Below are 22,237 nucleotides of genomic sequence, written 5' to 3'. Positions count from 1 at the left end.
CTTAAAAGCAATGGCTATGTCTTACTCATTTCCAAGGCTTATTCTAGAGCCTAGACAGTGTTTGTTGTGATTATTTCATGGATAGAGGTATTCATGAATGAATGAAGAGGTGAGTGAATGAATGATGAATGAAGATCGGTTATTTGGGTTTTGGCCCATTACAGCTATTCTAGTGTAGGGGCTTTAGGGGTTCTAGGGACCAGCAATACTGATGGCAGCTACATATGCAAGCTGATAGCCCAGAATGAGACAAAACAAAAAACTATAAAAATAAATAGTAGAGCTCCAAAATCCCAGATGTCAAAAATTCTTCCTCCACACTGAAACAGCTCCGCCTGCTGGTCTGCTCTTTTGCTTCCGTCTAACCTTCGTGTAGCAGCAGGAATTCTCTTTTTTGAGTCCTGTTGCTGTGTGATCCGTTACTCCACCTCTCATCAACCCAGAGTGACTCCCCATTACCTTCCATGTCAGATTGTGCACTTAATTAGGTGGTCCTTCCCCTGCCCCACCCTGCCCCCTTTTGCTAAGATTTAAATTTATGCTTTTCAGTTCAGCTGTAAACTCCATTCTCCTGTCTAAAGGCCCTTCCCAAATGTTCTCTTATTCTTCTCTGAGCTCCTTCTTTTCTCCCTTCAAAGCAGTGCTCTAGATTCTTCTCAACCATGATGCCTTATTCCAGGCAGGCTGCCATCTGCTCTGCCCCTCATCCACAGCAGCTGTGGGCTAGACCGTTTACATGCCTTATCTTGTTTAATCTCCACAGCAGCCTTTGAGGTTGGAATTGTTACCCCATTTACAGATGAAGAAACTGAGACTTAATGAGGTAACAATTTGCTTAAGATTCAAATCAAGTAAGTGGAGGCTGGATCAGGTTGTGCAGGATTTGGAGAGGCACCTTGAGACTTCAGTTGGCAGTGGGGTGGGCACAGGGTTGGCAGAGGACAGTTTGCAGGACCCACCCTCTGTCTCTCTGCAATGGAATCTGACAATGTCCGTTTTTCTTAAAAGGGGGCAGGTGGGGAGAGAGAGCCATCCTACCGTACTGTCTGCAGACGAGTGAGCTCCCCAGCCCTGGAAGTGTTCAAGCAGAGGCTGGATCCATCAATAGGGAGTTCCTGCCCTGGTAGGGGAGTTGGGCTATATGACAGGGTCTAGGGTCTTTCCCAATAGCTTGGGAAAGTTTCTGTGGTCTTATGATGTAATTAAAGCCCAAGGGGTTCAAGATAAAAATCTTGTCAGTTTGTCAGTTATACTCATTTTGTGTCTAGGACAATGCCATGTACTGTGGGTCCACAAATGTCTAAAATAGGGTCATTACCCTGAAATTGCATATGACTGTAATTAAGGGGATAAGATAGTATCTGAAACAGTGTAAATACAGAAGATTATATAACTCTTAAGTTGAACTGTACAGATTCTAAGTACAGTAAGAATTTGGATTGGGGTAAATCAGACATGTATGTTATACTTTAGAAAAGCAAACTTCAAGAAATGCAGAGAAAATGAATTTTCACATCTGAAAGGAAGGTAGCTAAAGACTTGGCTCAAGTGAGATGCTCAGAAATGATTTGCTAATAATTCAGCCCAGAATGATCCTAGTGAAGAAGAAGCTACACGGGAACCACTTTGATGGGCTCAGATATGTACAAGGCAGGAAGGGAGCCACACGACCAAGATGACTGTGGAAGAGAGGTGGAGACCCCTCCCAAACCTCGTGCCTCACCAGCTCCCCACAGGAGGTGGTGCTTGTGTACGCTGCGAGGCGGGAGGGCAGCTCCCTAGCCTTGCTGTGTAGGTGAGGACCACAGCTCAGGCCGGAGGTCAGCCCTTCTGGCCCCAGCTCCCCCCGCTTTCCCCTCTCCCCCCCTGCTTCTCTGCAGAGTGTGAAATGCACCCAGTACGTTGTCCCCTAGGTTCTGAGAAAGAAAGCCTGAGAGACGGGAAGGCTCAGGTCTGTTACCACATAACAGCAAGGAAGCTGAAGGACTCAGGGTTTGTGTTTGCTTCTATCACGAGGGATGCCCAACTGGAGAGGGGTAGCAATCGCTGTGTTCCAGCTTCTCCATCAGCCAGCTGTATGACAGCAGACAGATGACTCGCCTGTGTACTTCAGTTTCCTCATCAGTAAAAATGGGCCAATAATGCCTGGCCTGCCTGAGGCATTATGTTAACATAAGGTCAAATGAGATCATGTAAATTTACCCTCTTCAACAACTCTTAACTCTTGAATATTTGTGAAGAATTATTTTTATTAAAGGAAGCTTCTGAGGTCAATGGAGCCTATATAAGAACTCTGAATTCTATGTGTGATGCCTTGAGTAGATGATAACACTTTTTTTTTTCCTGCTGATGAAACATGGAGACTCTTGCTAATTATTTTGTCAACTATGGCATATGCAAATAATAATTATAATGGAGGCCACACGCGTAGTGGTTAGAGCTTGGGCTGCAGAGTGAGACTGCTTGCGCTTGAATTCTGGCTCCACCTCTACTCAGTAGCAGTTTATTTTCAGGCAAGTTAGTTAACTTCTCTGTGCCTTAGTTTTCTCATCTGCAAAAGAGATATAAGGTTGTTGTGAAAGTGAGTTAATACATGTAAAGCATTTAAACTGTACTTTGCACACGTAAATAAATGTGCTTAATAAATATTAGTCACTGTTGTTAAAGTATTGAGGGTGGCATAGATTTGTTATACTTGACAGTAATTCAGGAGAGTGGAAGGCCATATAGCACAGACTGTAAAGTCAGACCTGAGTTAAAATTCTGGCCCTTTCACTTGCTGTGTGATGTTGGGCAAGATACTTGACCTCTCTGAACTGTGGTGTCCTCAACCACAAAATTGAGTAGTAATTCTTACCTCATAGAATGCTTGTGAGGACAGAATAAAATAATGCATTTGAAGAGCTCAGCATTGGGTGTCTGTGGTAAATGCTCCAAGTAGTTACCAGGGTGTGGTTTTTTTTTGGCCGCACCGCGCGCGTGGCTTTTGGGATCTTATTTCCCTGACCAGGGATCAAGCCCGTGCCTTCGGCAGTGAAATTGTGGAGTCTTAACCCCTGGACCGCCAGGGAATACTCCAGGGTGTATATTTTTCGATCACTCACAGGTGCCAGGTTAATTTATCCCATGCTCAACTTTTACAATAGGCCATCTTGGCAGTGCTGTCTGACACATTCTTACTAGGGTCACCTGAACTAATGAAACCCTCTGCCTGGGGGCATTTGAGAATCTTTGTAATATGGCTCCAGCCTGTTTTTTCCAGCCTTATCGCTCCCTATTGCCTTGCACATAGCCAAATGTTTCAGTCAAATTAGGTTATTTAGATATTTGCTATTCCCACTGTCTTGTCTTTGCTTGTTCTGTTTTCTGTGCCTGAAATGCTGCGCCTACCCAGTCTCCTCCTGCATGTCTCAGAAGCCCTACCTTTTTCACATATTGTTTTCTTCATGAAGCTTTATCTGATCCTTTCCAAATAAGAACACGGTGTCCACTCCTTGGAATCCTACAATATATGCTTTAATGTGTCTCCTAAAGCCTCTATCACAGTATTATTCTATATTTCATCCAGTCTAAGAGGTCACTGATTGTAAAATATCATTATTTTACATACGACTAAGAAAGCAAAAAATGCTGCCAGTTAAACTGACACATCATCAATTATAAGACACATCCCCAAATTAGAAATGTTCAAATGTGAAAAAAACGTGTGCTTTACAATTGATGACGTGATTCTTTGTGGGTGTCTGAGCATCCATCACCTTTCCTCAGGATGGTAATTTCCTTGAGGGCAGGGAGGGTCTGTGATTTACTCATCTTGTATCTCTTAGCTCCTAGCACCTAAGAGGCACTTGGTAAGTATCTGATTAATTGGAAAGAGTAATGTTGTGTTTTTTTTTTTGCCTGTGCCTCGCGGCATGTGGAACTTCCCCACCCAGGGATCGAACTGTGCCCCCTGCATTGGAAGCGTGGAGTCTTAACCACTGGACCACCAGGGAAGTCCAGTAATGATATTTTAATAAATGACCAACTTTTTCAGAGACCTGTGGATTTGCTAGCCCTCACACGTTCTCTCAGTTTGTGTAGCCTTCATGGTATTATTAGATGAGGTAGTGCCCTCCACTGTTTACTCTTTGAATCATGTCTGGCGTCTGGCTTCTGGACAGGTGGAAATTGGGACACAACAGCTAACTGCCAAGTGAATTGTGATCGAAGGTGTGGTATTTGAATGGAATTTGCAACCAAATGCAATTCTTAGCTATTATTTTTCTCCCTCAGACACAATCAGTGCTTCATAATGGAAATAAAGTTTGCTTTCCCGGCCATTAGCAGACCTCATCATTTTGGTTCCTAATTGTCCTTTTGTCTTGTCTTGTCTCCCGTTTAGTGTATATGACCTCGCATTTAAGCCCGACGGAACCCAACTGATTTTGGCTGCAGGAAACAGATTACTGGTAGGATTTTGTCTGACTTTCCTTTTTAAGTGCTTTTTTTCCTCTGCCTCTTGTAAGTGCTCTGAAATTTGACCCTTTTTTTAAGATAAAAAAGGCAAGGTGGAAAAACCAGTCATTATTTTTTAATAGGGAAGGAAATGGGCTACTTAAAACAGGTAGGTAAACTGTCTATCAGATAGGAACCTGTGAACAATACCTCCTTTGGAGTCATTAATCTTTCCCTTTTTACTTTGAGACACCCACGAAAGAGTTCAAAATAATTTAAATGCCTTTGAAAGTGAGCCTTTGTCAGTTCATATTTTGTCCCCCTGAAAAATTCAAACAACAGGCCTGAAGGGGCTCCCTCTGTGAGAAGCCAGATAGCCTGACCCCAGCTTTTAGGCACTGGCCTTCCTAAACAATTCCATATGGATGCTGTCCTATTTTTCATATTTTCAAAGAACGTAAGCTGTCTCTGGAACCTGTCCCAGTGTATAAAAGTAATTTTCAGAGAACTCTTTATGTTTGACCTAAAACCCTTTGCATGATCTCCCCTTCCTCCTGCGTAAGTCCGCTTCCTCTTGCTCTGTTGTCTCGAGATATGCAGACGGCCTGATCTCCATTCTGTGCATGGTAACTACATAATCTGAAAGCCGCGGGTAAATTGTTCTGCAGACTTCTTCTGTCCAGGGTAAACAATCCAAATCCTTTTAGGTTTTTCCCATAGGTTATCTTCTCCAACACTGACCATTTCTGGAGGGTTTTGCTTTTATTTCTCAGACGGTGTGTTTTTTAAATCTCCACATATTTGTACATGTTACACAGCTATAAAATCGTAAATGCACGTTACAGATGGGTTTTATAACACTCCCTACAATTTGCAAACCCAGAGTTCAGGTCTGTGACTTCCAACTCTTGGTAGCAAGTATGAAACATCTCTCTGTGATGTTGGTAGTAGGGCAGGGCTACACTGGCATTTAATCATGCTCTAGCTGGGCTCTTTGTGCTGGCTCTATTAGGGAGGGCCTAGCTTGTTTGGTCATATATCCAAATACATGCAAGGGGAGTGAACTGTGTAGAGAAGTTTCACGGAGTGAAGTTTTGTTTCTCGAGCATTAATGGCACATTTCCGGCCGTGTAATGGGCAGAATCAGAGCCTCTCCTTGGGTTTCCCAACTTTAAGTCACATTCTTTCTGGTTTCTTGGTTCAGTTTTTACTTGGTGCAAATTTAGAATATTGACAAATGTGTTGTTTTGACAACAAAAATAGCAGCAGCAACTTGCAGGGGTTCTGACTACTGGATGCCACGCGGGTAATCTGTACTTTTGTCTCTTTTTTGCCAGGTTTACGACACGTCTGATGGCACCTTACTTCAGCCCCTAAAGGGACACAAAGATACTGTGTACTGTGTGGCATATGCGAAGGATGGTAAGAGGCTGCTCTGGATTTAGCGTCTCTAATGGCCTCACAGCCACTCATTTCTCTCCTTGGCTGCGCCTTCGTCGTGTTGAGTGAGCTCAAGTACAGCTTGCAGTTTTGGAAGATAGTTAGTCTCTTAGACTTCAGTTCAGTCATTCGATTCAATTCAGTCATTCAAGTATTTATTGAGGCCCATCTGTGTGTCAGGTGTTGTTCTAGCTGCTTGAGATACTTCAGAGAGCAAAACAAAGATCCCTGCCCTTATGGGGCTTTTATCTATGTGGGTGGGGGGGTGTGGGGGAAGGAGAGAGAGTATGAGGGAAGGCATACAATAAACGTGATAAATAAGTAAATTGAACAGTACGGCGGAAGGTGGTGTTAGGAAGAAGAAAAAGTAGGACAGAATAAGGGGGATTGAGAGTGCTGTGTGGGCAGGGCATTGGGTACAGTGTTGAACAGGGTAGTCATTGTGGCTCATTGAGATGGGGACAGGCAAGCAAAGACTTGAAGGTGGGGAGGCAGGGATATAATGACTGAGCATCTGGGGAAAGAGAGCTCCTCACAGAGGGAAGAGGCATTGCAGAGGCCCTCAGGTGGGGTGTGCCTTTCTGGGGCTGGGACAGAGAGAATCAGTGGGGAGCAATAGGGGAAGAGGGTAGAGAGGTAGCAGGTGTGGGCTGGCTGGATTCTGTTGGCTGTCGTAGAACTTTGGCTTTGATTCTCACTGAAAACGGGGAACCACTAAAGAGTTCTGAGCAGAGGAGAAATCTGATTGGATTTATATTTTAAAAGGATCCCTCCAGATGCTGTACCCCAAACGGCCTGCAAGGGCTGAGGGTTGGGCAGAAAGACGAGTGAAGAAGCGTCAGCCACTGGTGATGGCAGCTCAGACCCCTGTAGGAGCAGAGAAAGTGGGGAGCAGTGGTCAGAGTCTGAATACAGTTGGAAGGTGGAGCCAGTAGGATTGCTTGACAGAATGTGGGGCGTGAAGAAAGGAGTCGGGGGTGACTCCATGGTTTTTGACCTGAATGACTGAAAGGATGGAGTTGCCCTCCACTGAGATGGGGAAGGCTGCAGGCCGAGAAACTTACAGCAGGAGATCCGGAGTTCAGTTTCAGACGTGTTGAGTTTGAGGAAAGTTGACGCTGTAGAGGTGGGGGCGGAATTGCTGGAGCAGAGTTGCTGAGTGGGAAGAGGAGAGGGGATCCAGGGCAGAGGTGAGCATGATGGGAAGTGGAGGATGTCACTGCAAGTGCTGGCAGCGGGGGCATGTCGTAGTAGGAGTCTTAACAGAATTCTCTTCCGTTTTTTCAGTGAAATAGGAAGCAGCAACATCTGAGAGTGAGGATGGGGAAGGAGGTGTCTGAGAGTTGAGGCAAAAGAAAAAAGAGTACACCACCACCTAGTTGAGGGGCTGAGTGAATGGCCCCGGGAGGTATAGTGAGACCCTAGCTACACGAAGGGCCCACCCAAAGCTGGTGATCATGATTTGAAAGTGAGATCAGTGGTGCGATTGTGTCTTTTTCTCCATCACTTTGAGCTGCACAGATACAGGGACAGAGGAGGTGGAGAGTTGGATTTAACCAGAGTGGTAGGTTTACAAGCACCTCTGAAGATGCAGTGAGAGGGCAAGGGCAGAGGATGTATGCAAAGGAATGATTATATACATTGACCTTGAGTAATGAGGGGTGAGCAACCTTGTTGCTGAGTAATGAGGGGTGAGAGGACCACAAGGGGTGAGGGAGGTTCTAGTGGGGTTGAAGAGTCATTGGTGTTAGGGCACCAGGTGGGGTGAGAAAGAGGAGAGGTGGTGGTCACATCGGCTGCGTGAAACTGACGTTGAGAGTTAAAAGTAAATCCGTGCTACGCACAGCATAGCATCAAGGGGAAGAGCATGGACTTTGGGATGAGACAGCTCCAACCCGAAAAGCTCTGTGAGTCTGAGGTGGTTATTGACCCTGTCTGAGTCTCGATTTCCTCATGTGTCAAGTGGATATAGGATTAGAGGTGGCCCTCTGTGACCACTGCTGAGAAGTCGCAGAATCGATGGTACAGTGCTTAAATGAACCATGGAGATCATTCAGGCTCCAGGTTTTTAATTTCTTTTAGATGACAGACCTCTTTGAGAATCTGATGAAAGCTATAGACCCCTCTCTAGAAAAATGCACCTACTTCATGTATACACACAATTTGGGGCACACAGTGTTAGTCTGGTCTAGCCCAGTCTCTTCATGTTACACCTACATAAAGATTTAGAGAAGTCACACGACTGGCTGAGGTCATACAACGAGGTAGTGGCAAAGACAACGCTAGTTCTTGCCTGGTAGTCAGGAGCCCTGTGCCACGGTAGTCATATTTTTTTATGTGCATGTTTGAGTTTAAGTTCAGAGTAGTACCGTGGGGAGACCTGTGAGGCCTTAGAGTTTATAAGCCTAGGGCGTCTTTGGCCTGCAGCACCATCAAGGCCCTTGAGGATCTTAGAGTGAGACCTGCCATCAGGGGCATTTGTCCGCGTTTTGCATAGTCCTGCCACACACATCTTCACGTTTGATCTCCCAGCAGCCCTCTGAAGGAGGCAGGGAAGGGATCGCAGCTCCTCTCACGGATCAGAAAACAGGCTTGGAGCGATTACGGGTGATGGTGGCAGAGCTGGGCCTGACCTGGATCCTCTGACTGCAAAGCCCTTGTTCTTTCTGGTGTATCATGCTGCCCCTCATGACACTCATGTAATGATAAGGAAGTCTTTTCCCCTTGGATCTAGAAGTGAGGATACACTGAATTTGGTTTTGCTCTTTAAAAAATGATGATTTTGCTTGTTTCCGATTTCCCCCTTAAATTGAATAAGTATTTAATGAGCAACTATGATACAAAGGTGTATTAAGAGCTAGTTTCTCTTCAAGGAAAGCAATACAAGGCAATGTAAGGAAATAATAATAATAGCTACTTTTGTTTAGCATTCATTCTAGGCCAGGCACAGACCTAAGCACTTTAATCTCATTTAATCTTCACAACAACTATGAGGTAAATACTGTTGTTGCGTCCACTTTTCACATGAGGAAATGAAGGCCTAGAGATGTTCAGTAGCTTGTTCCTGGTCCTGCAGCTGGTGGGTGATGTCGCTGGGGATTCCAGCTCCGACTCTGAGCCCTTAGTCCACACTCTTCATCACCTGCTGCCTGCCAGTGTAAGGGAGCAGTGACAGAAATAATAAATAAGAGCAGCTTCTATTATTTAGTATTTGCAGCAGTGTCACATGGCCCAAGCAGTGTGAAAATGAAAATCTCATCTGTCACTCTTTTGCTTAAAGCCTTTCTTTGGGATAGAGAGCAGGATCTTACTGTGGCCCCGAAGCCCCTAGAGATCCCTCCCCCACCCACCTCACCCTTTGCCCTTGATGTTCCATGCTGGCTGCCTCTCACCTCCTCACACATGCAGGGTTTTTCTGTCTCAGGGCCTTTGCACATCTGTTTGACCCATATGGATAGGTCTCTCTCCTCTCGTTGCACCTGGCTAAGCTTTGCTCAACCTTTAGGTCTCAATGAAAGATACCATTCTCACAGAAACCTCCCTCACCAAAATTGGGTCCTCAGGTATTCTCTTTTATAGGGCCTGCTTTTTTTTCTCACTACGTCGTATTTGAATTGGATTAATTTAATTAAATGCCTACTTTTCCCACCAGACAAACTCTATGAAGGTAGACAGCATGTATGTTTTAATCACTGCTTGATTCTGAGCACAGAACATGATGCTGGCATGTGATAGGCCCTCAGCACATCTTTGTTAGTGCCAGGCAGAGCAGGATATGAGCTCAAACTTCCTGACTCCAAAGTACTGCCACTCAGTACAGATATGAAGAAGGGGTAGAGAAGCAACTGACACATACTAGGGACCTTAAAGAAGTCATTTTCTAAGAAATACTTTGCAAAATGCTGGCCTAAATGAATGTGAAAATTTATTCTTTTTAAAAACACTTTTAGGCAAGCGCTTTGCTTCTGGATCAGCTGACAAAAGTGTTATTATCTGGACGTCAAAATTGGAAGGCATTCTGAAGTACACGTAAGTAACCGTTTAGGTTTACAGTATTATTAGTTTGCCTCTTACTGAGCTACTGTAGCAAAAGGCCCTTAGCAAAGCTATCAGGAAGGACTTTTTTCTCTGCAGTTGAACTTCAAGTGAAGTTGTGGGGTTGTGCGCTAGGAGGGTTGGGGAATGAGTAAGTGAGGGAACAGTTCTTGAGCACTGCTGGCTTGGCCAGCACTGGGCTAGGTGTTTTCGTGTAGCTCAGTTTAGTTAATCTGATATCGCACATTCCACCCCACCCCGACCTGTCCTTTTTCAAGAGCCTCACATCCAGCCACCGTTGACACCCTGAGACTTGGGGTCAGTGTGCTTCAGGCCCCTCTCAGTGCAGAGGCTCTCCTCCTCTTCTTCCCCATCCCTCCGCCTGGTTAACCCCTACTCACTCTGCACATCTCAGATGTTGCTTCTTCTGTGAAGCCTTTCCTGCCCCTGGAGCCTTGATTGGGTCTCCTTCATGGTGCTTCTCACAGCTGTAGTTTTTTTTTTCTTTTGGCCGTAACGTGTGGCATGTGGGATCTTAGTTCCCCAACGAGGGACTGAACCTGTGCCCTGAGCAGTGGGAGCATGGAGTCTTAACCACTGGACAGCCAGGGAAGTCCCTAACGGCTGTAGTTTTACATTTATTCTGGTGGCTGATTGATATCTCCCATCAGCCTGTAAGCTCCATGAGGGCAGACACTGCGTCTGTTTTGCTCATGCTGTGTCACTGGTGCCTAGTGCAATGCCTGGCCTGTAGTAGGTACTCAACAAATGATCGTTTTTCTTTCTTTTTTTAAAAAATTTATTTATTTATTTATTTATGGCTGTGTTGGGTCTTCGTTTCTGTGCGAGGGCTTTCTCTAGTTGCGGCAAGTGGGGGCCACCCTTCGTCGCGGTGCGCGGGCCTCTCACTATCGCAGCCTCTCTTGTTGCGGAGTACAGGCTCCAGACACGCAGGCTCAGTAATTGTGGCTCACGGGCCTAGTTGCTCCGCGGCATGTGGGATCTTCCCAGACCAGGGCTCGAACCCGTGTTCCCTGCATTGGCAGGCAGATTCTCAACCACTGCGCCACCAGGGAAGCCCGTTTTTCTTTTTAATTGTGGTAAAACACACATAACATATCATCCTAAGCATTTTTAAGTGTACAGTTCGGTAGTGCTACGTACATCCATGTTGTCGTACAGCCAGTCTCCAGGACTATTTTTCATCTTGCAAAACTGAAGCTCCACACCCATTAAGCAGCCACTTCCATTCCCCCTCCCCCAGCCCTAGGCACCACCATTCTACTTTCTGTCTCTATGAATTTGACTACTCTGGGTACCGTATATAAGTGGAATACTATGGTGTTTGTCCTCTTGTAACTGGTTTATTTCACTGAGCATAATGTCCTCAAGGTTCCTGTGTCAGAACTCCCTTACATTTTAATGCTGAATAATATTCTGGTGTATGTACAGAGCATATTTTGTTTATCCATTCATCTGTTGTTGACGGACATTTGGGTTACTTCCACCTCTTGACTATTCAGAATAATGCTGCTGTGAACACCGATGTGCAAATCAACAAATCAATATTTGAATGAATGAATAAATGAATGAATGAATGAGGTTGTAAGTAAAGTATTACCCAAAAGTGGAGGAATAAAACTCAGGTTGAGGGACTTCCCTGGTGGCACAGTGGTTAAGAATCCACCTGCCAATGCAGGGGACATGGGTTTGAGCCCTGGTCCGGGAAGATCCCACATGCTGCAGAGCAAGTAAGCCTGTGTGCCACAACTACTGAGCCTGCACTCCAGAGCCCATGAGCCACAACTGCTGAGCCTGCGTGCCACAACTAGTGAAGCCTGTGTGCCTAGAGCCCGTGCTCCACAACAAGAGAAGCCACTGCGATGAGAAGCCCACGCACCGCAACAAAGAGTAGCCCCCGCTCACTGCAACTAGAGAAAGCCCGTGTGCAGCAACGAAGACCCAGTACAGCCAAAAATAAAAATTAATTAATTAATTAAAAACAAAAAACAGGGCTTCCCTGGTGGTGCAGTGGTTGAGAGTCCGCCTGCCAATGCAGGGAACACGGGTTCGTGTCCCGGTCCGGGAAGATCTCACATGCCGCGGAGCGGCTGGGCCCGTGAGCCATGGCCGCTGAGCCTGCGCGTCCGGAGCCTGTGCTTCTCAACAGGAGAGGCCACAACAGTGAGAGGCCCGCGTACCGCAAAAACAAAAACAAAAACAAAAAACAACTCAGGCTGAGATGCCCCGTGTGGTACATGACTCACTCAGCTTTCATTGTTATCTCAGATGTTTCCAGATATTGGTCTAGTATTTTCATTGTACCTCCATCCTGTATTAATGAATGTATTTCCAGGCCTCCACAAAGCAATAAGTGTTAGGGCCATTAATATGGCACTTCTTAGGCATCTGGCGCTAGGCGAGGTGGTTTACATCATGCTCTTACTAGCTGGCACACCAGAGGTGTGCAGCACACTAGTCTTGGAGGAGGTGGCATTTAAGCTAGGCCAGTCTGATGGGTGGGTAATCTTTGAGAGAGGAAAATAGTGGCTGGGGGGTAGCCCAGGAGGGGAGAACTCATCCCTGTGCTTTTAATTGGTCACTTGCATCAGAGTTCACGGTGTGGAGTCAGAGAGGCTGTGGACCCATCATTAAAATCTTGAGCTGTAGCCACTGAAGCATTTGTGGTTTGCTGCATAATCATCTACATTTGTTTACTTCCCAGGCACAATGATTCCATCCAGTGTGTCTCCTACAACCCTGTTACCCACCAGCTGGCGTCCTGTTCCTCCAGTGACTTTGGTAGGTTCTGATTCCCAGTGTCTTGTCTGGGAATAACTGAAAATTGGCAGAAAGTGCTGAAATCTATCCAGAATGTGGTGGTTTTGTCCTGAGAGAGTTAATACCGTTCTACCTGCCATCAATGGCTGAAGGGAGGCTGGCACTTGTTCTTTAAATTGTGTAGAAACCAAGAGAGTGAGTGATGGCACTGAGTCTGGTAAGAAGTCTAGGAGACAGCAGGAAGGGCCCTGGGAGGGAGATGGTGAGAGAGATGGGAGAGCACAGGCGTTAAGTTGGTGTTGCCACCTCTGGGAAGCCTTCCCCGCCCCACCCTGGCAGGGATGGTTCAGTTGTCCCCACTTCCGGGTCCCCCAGCGTCCGTGTATGTGTGGAAAGCTTCGCTGTGCTTCTTGTGCGGCGTGTCCCCATTAGTTGTTCAGTGGCTATGGCTGTCCTTCCTGAGGGGCTGAATGCCCCGAGGAGTTCACCCACCCCACACACGGCACTGGTGTGGTCCTGGCGCAGAGGAGAAGCAGTGAGACGTCAGCGAAGAGGCAGGAACGCGAGCAGAGGCTTGCATGTTCTCTTTTCACGGTCGATTCTGGCTTACAGCTCATAAGTTCCGTCTTCCTTGCTAAGAGATAGTGGTTACAACAGAACAGCCATTGTTGAAGTCAGGAGCGAGAGATCTAATCCCTTTCAGTTTCCCTCCTGATCTAAGATGAATGCATCCCCCAGTCCATCCACTGATACAATTCTGAGGTTCCAAAGAGAGAATGTAATTGAAAGCATGTTGTATAAATAAAAGGGGAAGGGACTGTCATTCATTAAAAATTTAGCATTTTCTCCATGTGAGGCATTGGTCTGGGTGCTTACTTTTGGGGTGAAAAAGACAAAATAGAATTCCTGCCCTCAAAGAGCTTGTGGTTGGGGGCAGGTAGGGAGGAAGAATTTGTAAAAATATATTATTAAGGAATAATATTTGTTGAATGTTTGTGATATGCTAGGCACTGTGCTGAGAGTTGAAACAAATTCCTGTGTGAGCTCTGTGACGACCTCTGAGGTCTGAGGTCAGGTATTATTCTCATCCCCACTCCACTGAGGAACAGAACTTGAGCTTAGAGTGGTCCAGTGACTCACTTGAGGTCACCCAGCGGGTAAGGGATGGACCCAGGGCTTGGACCTAGGCCGTGTGATTGCATCTAGAGTCTGCTCTGGTCAGTGCTGCCTCAGGGGCCTGGAGGGTGTGGTTTCCTCCAGCAGCAGGCTCTGAGGGGGCCTCGGTGGACCACAGGTAAGGTGTGCATAGGCTGAAATGCCGGGGGGAGGCATTCTGGGCAGGGGAGAGGGGAAGCACATTGTTTGATGTTGCACCTTGCTGTGTAAATGCGTTTCTGCCCTAGGATTACCTCCTTGGCCGTGCTTCATGGCTCAGGCAAAGAGTAGAATTTGCTTTTGTTGCCCAGACCTACACCTGTTGTGGGCCACTGAGTCACTGGCAGGAGGGAGCAAGCCGAAGGTGACCAGTGTGCCAGGGACATGGCACAGCCCAGATAGGGTCAGGAGAGACTGGATTTTCAGAAAGCGTCATTCATTAGTTTGAATGCTAAGTTGTACTCTGGTTGCAGTGTAATAATTACGAACAGTGAAGTTGCCATTTCTTTGACTTAAACTCTTGAAAAGTTGGCTATCAATTCACCAATATATCTTCCTCTCTTGTTTCTTTTGAAATAATTATAGATTCACAGTAAGTTGCAAAGATAGTTGAGAGGTCTTATGTACCCTTCTTCCTGTTTCCCCAATGGATACATCTTATGTAACTGTTGTACGGTATCAAAATCAGGAGGTGGGGCCTGGCACAATGTGTGTACATAGTTCTGTCATTTCATCCCCTGTGTAGATTACCATCACCACAAAGAGACTCCTTTACCCTCATCTCCCCCATCTCCTGTTAGCACTAACCCCTTGTACCTGGTAACCATTCATCTGTTCCCCATCTTTATATAAGATGGAATCATATAGCATATGACCTTTTGAGACTGGCTTTTTAAACTCGGCATAAAACCCTGGAGATCCATCTAAATTGTAGTGTGTATCAATAGTTTGTTCCTTTTTGTTGCTGAGTAATGTTCCAACCAACCTCTCTTCTTTTATATTATTTTGTGTTGAAGGCTTATGGTCTCCTGAACAGAAGTCTGTCTCTAAGCACAAATCTAGCAGCAAGATCACCTGCTGCAGGTAAGTTAAGGGCAGCTCTGAAGGTAGTTTTTTGTTCCCCGCTCTTCAAACAGACTCTCAAAGTCTGGTTAGTTCACACAGTAGAGAAGGTCTTGTGCTACCTAGTTGGTTTGGGCCCCATGTTTCCTCTTTTCCTCAGGTTGCTTTTGTGCAGTTGTCCAGCAGCAGGCCTCCCCAGCCTCAAGCTGTGCTCAGGGGAGGCTCTGGGGACCTGAGGCTGTCCTGGTGCAGGCAGCACATGCGCTGGAGAAAGCTCGGGCTTTGATATTAGATCTGGATTCGAATCCACATTCAGTGGCTGACAGGCTCTGTGACCTCAGGAGGTTCCTTATTTGACAAATGGGGATTAAGATGCTGACTTGATGGGGCTGTCGTGAAATGCACACGAGCTAATGAGTTTAAAGCAAGCAGCGCGGTGCCTGCACACGGTAGACGCTCTCAAATGGTGGCTGGTCTTGCCGCGCAGCTTCTGAGTGTAGCCTTTCTTTCCATTCAGCATTTGTTAGGCACCTGTTCTAGAGGCTAGCAACAACCAAGACGCAGATTCTGTTCTTCAGGTGCACTGGAAGTGGGAGGAGGTTGAAATGGCGAGCGGGGAATGGAGGCTGACCCCGCAATGCAGGCAAAGCTGAGGGCCGTCGTGGCAGTGCAGACAGAGACTATGGGCACCAAGAAGGTGCTCCTGCCTTCGCATCTCACCCTCCACTCCAGGAAGAAATGGGACTCTCAGTTTGGCCCTCTGATTTTTACATCAGGGTCAGGATGAGCCCAGCCATTGCTGCCTCATCAGATTGTTTCAACCAAGGTATCATCCTTGCAACTTTGACTTTCTCTGTGTTCCTTTCCCCTCCCCATGCCCATTGTTGGTTGTTTGAACAGCTGGACAAATGACGGTCAGTACCTGGCTCTGGGGATGTTCAGCGGGGTCATCAGCATACGGAACAGAAACGGGGAGGAGAAGGTGAAGATTGAGCGGCCAGGGGGCTCCCTCTCCCCACTGTGGTCCATCTGCTGGAGCCCTTCAAGGTGACCGCACAGCTGTCCTCCTCCTAGGACGGAAACTCTGTGGAGAAGGCCTTCTCAGCGGGCTGAGTTCTTTCCCCCGAGGGCTCCATGATTCAGAGGCTTCTCACCCCATTTGACTGATCTGTTTTGGAACCTATTCCATGTGAATGGAATTTTTAAAGAGCCCATCTTGAGTTTTGGAATGAATCCCAGAAATTTAGCTGAGCAGATGAGCTATCTAGACCAGCTCAGTGTGTGTGTGCGTGAGAGAGAGAGGGAGAGAGAGTATGTACGCATGTGACACAGGAGAGCCATTTCCTTAGGAATCGAGAGCTCACCTCTCTGCTGTGGCTTTATTTTGGTCTTTTCCACCTTTCAGTTCTTCCCTCCAAGTCTGAGCAGAAGATGTGCTTTTTCATGAGCCTTTTTTACTTTTTCATGAGCCTATTTTGCTGCCCTTGTCAAAAAAACATCAAAATTAAGTATAAATGTCCCCAAAGCCTATAATTGCACAAACAGTTGGCATCTACCTTCTCTAACCTTACACACGTTTTCCTTACTGTGCTCATGTGACTTTGATGGTGGACTAATAGCTTTACATCCTCTTTGTATAATTCTGTGATATTATTAAACCACCAATATCCCCCACAGAGTCCTCTGAAGGTAAAGAACTTAATGTTTACCAGCCCAATGTCATTTTACAAGAGGTACCTACTTGATTTAGAAGGTAGTTTAATTTCATTGCTTTTCTTACATCAGATTATTATGCTTCTTCCTGAATAATTTTGTCCAGCCCAGGGCTGTACCATGTATGTCTAATGCCTTCAGAGGCCATTAGCCTACCCCAGAGTTCCTGCTGTTTGATTTTTGTGGCCACAGATGACTTTGTGGCTTCAGGGTACCATTTTTAATTCATGAGAAGCAGCACACCCAGTGTACCTGGTTGCTGTCCTCTTCCGGGCGGGGTTCAGGGGCTCCTTGACAGGTTTTGAAATTAAGCTTTAGTGTAGTTCTAGGCAACGTGATTGTGAACAACCACTTACTGTCTGCAGCCGATGGGAGAGTTTCTGGATGAACAGAGAGAACGAGGATGCCGAGGAAGTCATTGTCAACAGATATTTTCAGGAAATCCCTTCCACTCTGAAGTCAGCAGTGTACAGTAGTCAGGGTAGTGAGGCAGAGGAGGAAGAGCCAGAGGAAGAGGACGACAGTCCCAGGGACGACAACTTGTGAGTGTGTCCCGAGGAGCGAGAACCCTCCTTGGAAGGGTCCAGCCCCCAGTGTAGACCTGCTGGGGCAGGTGCTGCTCCGAAGCTCCTTTCTAAAAGGGACCGGGGGTGGGGGTGTTGCTGGTTAAAGCTCCTCCAGCAAGGGGGACACTCCCTCAAAACTTGTGAGTTATAAAATTCTTCTTTGAGAGACTTGAGGAAATACTGAAAAGTCTAAGGGAGAAAGTTTGACTTTTCTATAAAACCCCATCCCCTGAGGATACCACTGTTAGCATTTTAGTGTATTTCCTCTCAGGCTTTTAGTGTATTCATATAATGAACCAAATCATATCGTACTTCCTTTTTTTCCACTTAACATCATAGAGTGCACTTTTTCCGGTAACATTAGTGGTCCTTTGAGAAACATGATTTTTAGTGCCTGCCTCGTGTGCCCTTGGCATGGCCGCCCAGGAGTTCAGTGAACGCTTCTTCTCTTACTGTGCACTTTCTTAGCCTGTTTCCACGCCGCACCTCACCTTGTATTTGCTAGGACACGTATCAGAGAGGAGGCCCCCATCTTACCCGCAGTCCTCACACCAAATCCTCGCTGTCCAGCTGTCCTTCCTTCTCTTCAGTCGAGGTTACCTGTAGGGAAAACACTGCAGGCTGGAGTGCGGGAGCCAGGATATTCTGATTGGGCAAAAGTGATCGAGCTTAGGACTTTTCAAACTGTGTTCTGTGGTGCCTGGGGTTCCTTGGAAAAAGAAGGTGGGAGGTGGGGGACAAGGAAGGGAGGAAAGGGTGGGTTTCAGGTTCCTATCTGTGCTTCAGCCAGAGCAGACCCTTTAATTGTTAGCACAAGTGTTTGTTTTGGTAAGGAGTCCCACTGCCGGGGGAAAAAAGGGGAAAAGAAGGTTGAAAACCACCCATCCAGCTCGTGGGGCTGAACCCGGCCCAGAGCTGTATGTGGTCTCCCCAAGAGGGCTCACTGTAGCCTGGGCCTCTGGATGTGTTTGGATTTCAGTGCCATTCACACAGAGTTCACCTGTGGGTCCGCTCCATCCCTCTCCATCTTTGTCTTTTTTCCCTTAGTTACGAATTAGTGCTATTTTGCCACTCTTGGCTGGGTTTTGCAGATAGGGCTGCACCATGCTTTGCCTGCATATCTTATGGTGCTGCCAGATGACCGCAAGGCCCTGGGCTCAAAAAGCTGGAATTAGTAAAGAAAGAGGAGGCAACATTAGGTGGATTAAGTCCAGGACTCAAGGGCTGGGAATGTCTCTCTCTTGAATCAGATTCCTGAGTAGCCTGATCCCCAGCCTTAGCTGAGGAGGTTTCTCCTGTGCTGGTCCTACAGCCCCAGTTCCTAGACACTGATCCTGATAGGCACTCAGTTTCAAAGACAGTTGTTGGTCTTTTTTTTTTTTAAATTCGATCCAGTCAACCTTTTCACCTGTGCAAAAACCCCAACTGTGAGAGAACCTAGTTTTAGGTGTTAATTTCCCGCTTGAGGAGAGGCAAGCCAAGTTCCCCTCTGGCCATTAAAAAAATCAGACGATCCATGCCTTCCCAGTGCAGAAGACATATCTCTCCACCATCTCCCCATGTTTTTTTTTTTGCGGTACACGGGCCTCTCACTGTTGTGGCCTCTCCCGTTGCAGAGCACAGGCTCCGGACGCGCAGGCTCAGCGGCCATGGCTCACAGGCCCAGCCGCTCCGCGGCATGTGGGATCTTCCTAGACCGGGGCATGAACCCATGTCCCCTGCATTGGCAGGCGGACTGTCAACCACTGCACCACCAGGGATGTCCTCCCCATGTTTTATAGTGTGTAAGAGAGAAGCACTCTTGGATCTGCAACCTTGCTGTTTCTTAGCTTTGCTCCTAGGAAACTGAAATGAGAGGTTTCACCTCTTCATTGTGGCAGTGTCTTGGCACCACGAGCACCTGAGTGGTGGGGCATTCAGTGAAATAACAGATACCGGGAGGGCTGAATCTCACCTGGTCCCTTCCCATTGGACTGATTGATGGGTAGGCCCACATTACAACTTTTGGCCTCTGTACTCTTGTCCAACATTTGGCAATCTGACAGCCTGGCCAGGGCTTTCTTTTTCCTGTTGTTTGTTAAACTCTCAGGCTACACTGAGATGTAGATGCTGATGAGGGCTACACTCCTGAGCAGGCCATGGCCCCACGTAACCTTTTTTGTCTTCTGTTGATTAGAGAGGAACATAATGACATCCTGGCTGTAGCTGATTGGGGACAGAAACTTTCCTTCTACCAGCTGAGTGGAAAACAGGTATGTAGCTCTATACAAGCCCGATGGGAGAAACAGTTTCGGTCATGCCTGTTTTAGTGTATTTTCATGTTTGGAGATTGTATTAATAATAATTGTACATTATTTTTGTTAGCTCCTGTTTATTGAGCATTTACTGTGATACCAGCTTCGGTGCTCAGTGCTATGCATACTTTATCTCATTTAATTCTTACAAAACCTTTTGAAGTAGGTACTTTGATCAACTTTTCAGAAATGAGTAGATAATACTTAGAGCAGTGAAATAAATATCACGTCCAAGGTCTCGCACTGCTAGTAAATGATGGCACCTGGGATTGAAACGCAGCTTGGTCTGTAAGGTCTTGGTTCTAGTCATGACCCTACCTTCCTGTATTTGACTTATTCACCTTGTGAACAGTTATGAGCAGCCACTAGGCCAGCCCTTCACCTATTAGGAGCTGCTGACATAGCGCTGTGTAAGTCATTGCCTCTGCTCTGCGAGAGCTCACAGGCTGGTGGGGATAGCCAGCAGTCCCCGTGCAGTGTGATCCATGGCATGAGAGAGAATTGTACAGATAGACAGCTATAGGGACACAAAAAAAGATGGCAGCACTGTTTGGTGGAGACCGGAGATTTTGTAGAGGTGAGCTATGAGCAGGACAAGCAGGAGTTCGCTAGGCAGAGGACAATGGGAATGGCGTTTCAGGCAGAGGAAATAGCATCTGCAAAGGCAGGGAAGAATGAAAATATGTGACAGTTCAGGCGACAGTGATTTGTTTAGGGTGACTGGATCCCCAGACTTGTGGACAAAGATGGAGCTAGAAAGGAAGATGGGGACATGACTGTAAAGGACCTGACTAGTGAGAATAAGGAGTTTGAACATCATCTACTGTAAGTATTCAGGAGCCATAGATCCAGGGAGGGAGTGACGTGGTCAGATTCCCATTTCAGAAGATTTCCTTGTTTCTGTGGAGGGTGGATTAAGGTAGACAGAGCCTGGTAGTAGGAAAATCTGTTAGTAGGCAGAAGACACTGAGGATTAGAGCGAAGGTAGTGGGGGTGGCTTGAACCGCATACAAGCAGGTGAGAATTACAGCCTGTTCAATGGAGCCTTTGTTTAACAACATCCTTACTCCTCAAAAAATGTCGTGCTAGAAGGGAAAGGTATCAGCTATGTGTAGCCTACCTTTGGGGCCGTTTTTTCTACCTCATCTTACTGTTGGTCATTTCTTTTATAATTAAGTAAAGAAAAAATAAGGAGTGTTTTCTCAGTTTCCCATGGCTGATTTCCCCAAACCCTCATTTTTATCATCTTGCATCTAGCCCTGGCCCTATCTATTCTTCCACTTAATGTGTGTACATCATCATTCAACAAATATTTATTGCGTATCTACTGTGTAGTGGACATCGGGTGTGGGTATTGGAAGTTCATGGGAACAAAAATCCACACTACACAGGGAAGGAATGGGGTCTCGTTGCTATAGTGACCACAAAGAAGAGCTCAACGTGGGGGCCAGGCCATGGGAGATATCTTGCATGTATGCAGCTCCAGAGCTCATGTTGTGGCCCTGAGTTTTTGAATGATAAGCAACCTCATTCAGCTGAGATAACTTGTTTGGGACAGTAAAATTGTTTCCTCAGTGGCTAAGTGTCTTCTAAATCTGGGAAGATTTAGAATTAAATATACAGTGATGAAGTAGATCAAATCTATACTTTTGTGTTAGGCTTAGGTATAATGTGTACTTTTGGCATTTTAAGTGTTTGTAATGTTTAAGGGGATCTGGCTTAATAATGACAATAGCTAACATTTATTGAGTTTCAGGCATTGTATAAACTCTTTATAACGTTAATTCTTTTAATCTTTATAACAACTCTATGAGGTAGATACTATTATCACCGCTTTACATCTAAGAAAATTGAGGCACAGAGAGGTTCAGTAATTACCCAAAGACACACAGTTTAGTTAATGGTCAAGCCTGGATTGGAACCCAGGCAGACTGGTACTAGAATCCCTATTAGAATCTCTATCAGATTTGTCTTATGATGACCATTTAAAAGACATAATCTAGTAATCAATTTTATTCTTCCAGGTTTTTTTTGACCATGCTGCACAGCTTGCAGGATCTTAGTTCCCCGAGCAGGGATTGAACTCAGGCCCATGGCAGTGGAAGCGAACTCCCTTATTCTTCCAATTTTAAATTGAAAGATAAAAGAAATTTTTATTAAGTACCTAAGCAATATTGGAATGTTAAAGAGATTTATTATATTTTCTGGCTTGGGGTTGTGGGGGAGGTCACTGAGCTTCTTGATTCTGTACATCTATGTCTTTATTATTTCACCAAATATAGAAAATTTTTTGGTTATTATTTCTTCAAATAACTTTTCTTCCCCATTCTCTCCTGTCCTTCTGGGACTCCAGTTATACATGTTAGACCTTTTGATATTGTTCTCCAGGTCATGGAGGCCCTGTTCATTTTTTAAATCTTTTTTTTCCCCTCTGATCTTGAGATTGGAGGATTTCTGTTTCTCAGTCTTCAACTTCACTGACTCTTCTGTCATCTGTAATATTTCTCTTAAGCCCATCCAGTGAATTTTTGTTTCAGTTATTGTATTTTTCAGCTCTAGAATTTCTATTTAGCTCTTCTTTCATATTTGTTCATTCATTACAAGTATATTTTCCTTTATATTCTTTTTTTTTTTTTTTTTTTTTTTTTGCGGTACGCGGGCCTCTCACTGGTTTTGGTCTCTCCCGTTGCGGAGCACAGGCTCTGGACGCGCAGGCTCAGCAGCCGTGGCTCACGGGCCCAGCCGCTCCGCGGC

At 46.0% G+C, this 22,237-nt stretch overlaps 1 protein-coding gene across 10 annotated transcripts in view; it reads left to right on the top strand.

The window, feature by feature from the left end:
• IFT122 (intraflagellar transport 122) overlaps positions 1-22,237 on the top strand; it is a 77,984-nt gene that overhangs the window by 2,101 nt on the left and 53,646 nt on the right. For all 10 annotated transcript variants that reach the window (XR_009542693.1, XM_060161100.1, XM_060161098.1 and 7 more), the window contains exons 2-8: positions 4,385-4,451; positions 5,775-5,859; positions 9,828-9,906; positions 12,638-12,714; positions 14,865-14,931; positions 15,811-15,957; positions 19,366-19,441. Coding sequence is in view for 9 of the 10 variants with exons in the window: in XM_060161100.1 (XP_060017083.1) it covers positions 4,385-4,451; positions 5,775-5,859; positions 9,828-9,906; positions 12,638-12,714; positions 14,865-14,931; positions 15,811-15,957; positions 19,366-19,441 (598 nt within the window). In the remaining variant the exon portion in view is untranslated. The remainder of the gene's footprint in view (positions 1-4,384; positions 4,452-5,774; positions 5,860-9,827; positions 9,907-12,637; positions 12,715-14,864; positions 14,932-15,810; positions 15,958-19,365; positions 19,442-22,237) is intronic.

The sequence above is a fragment of the Lagenorhynchus albirostris genome, chromosome 10, assembly GCF_949774975.1.
Source record: "Lagenorhynchus albirostris chromosome 10, mLagAlb1.1, whole genome shotgun sequence".
NCBI lineage: Eukaryota > Metazoa > Chordata > Mammalia > Artiodactyla > Delphinidae > Lagenorhynchus > Lagenorhynchus albirostris.
The sequence above is the reverse complement of the archived record's forward strand: the minus strand, read 5'-3'. Positions and strand labels throughout refer to the sequence as shown.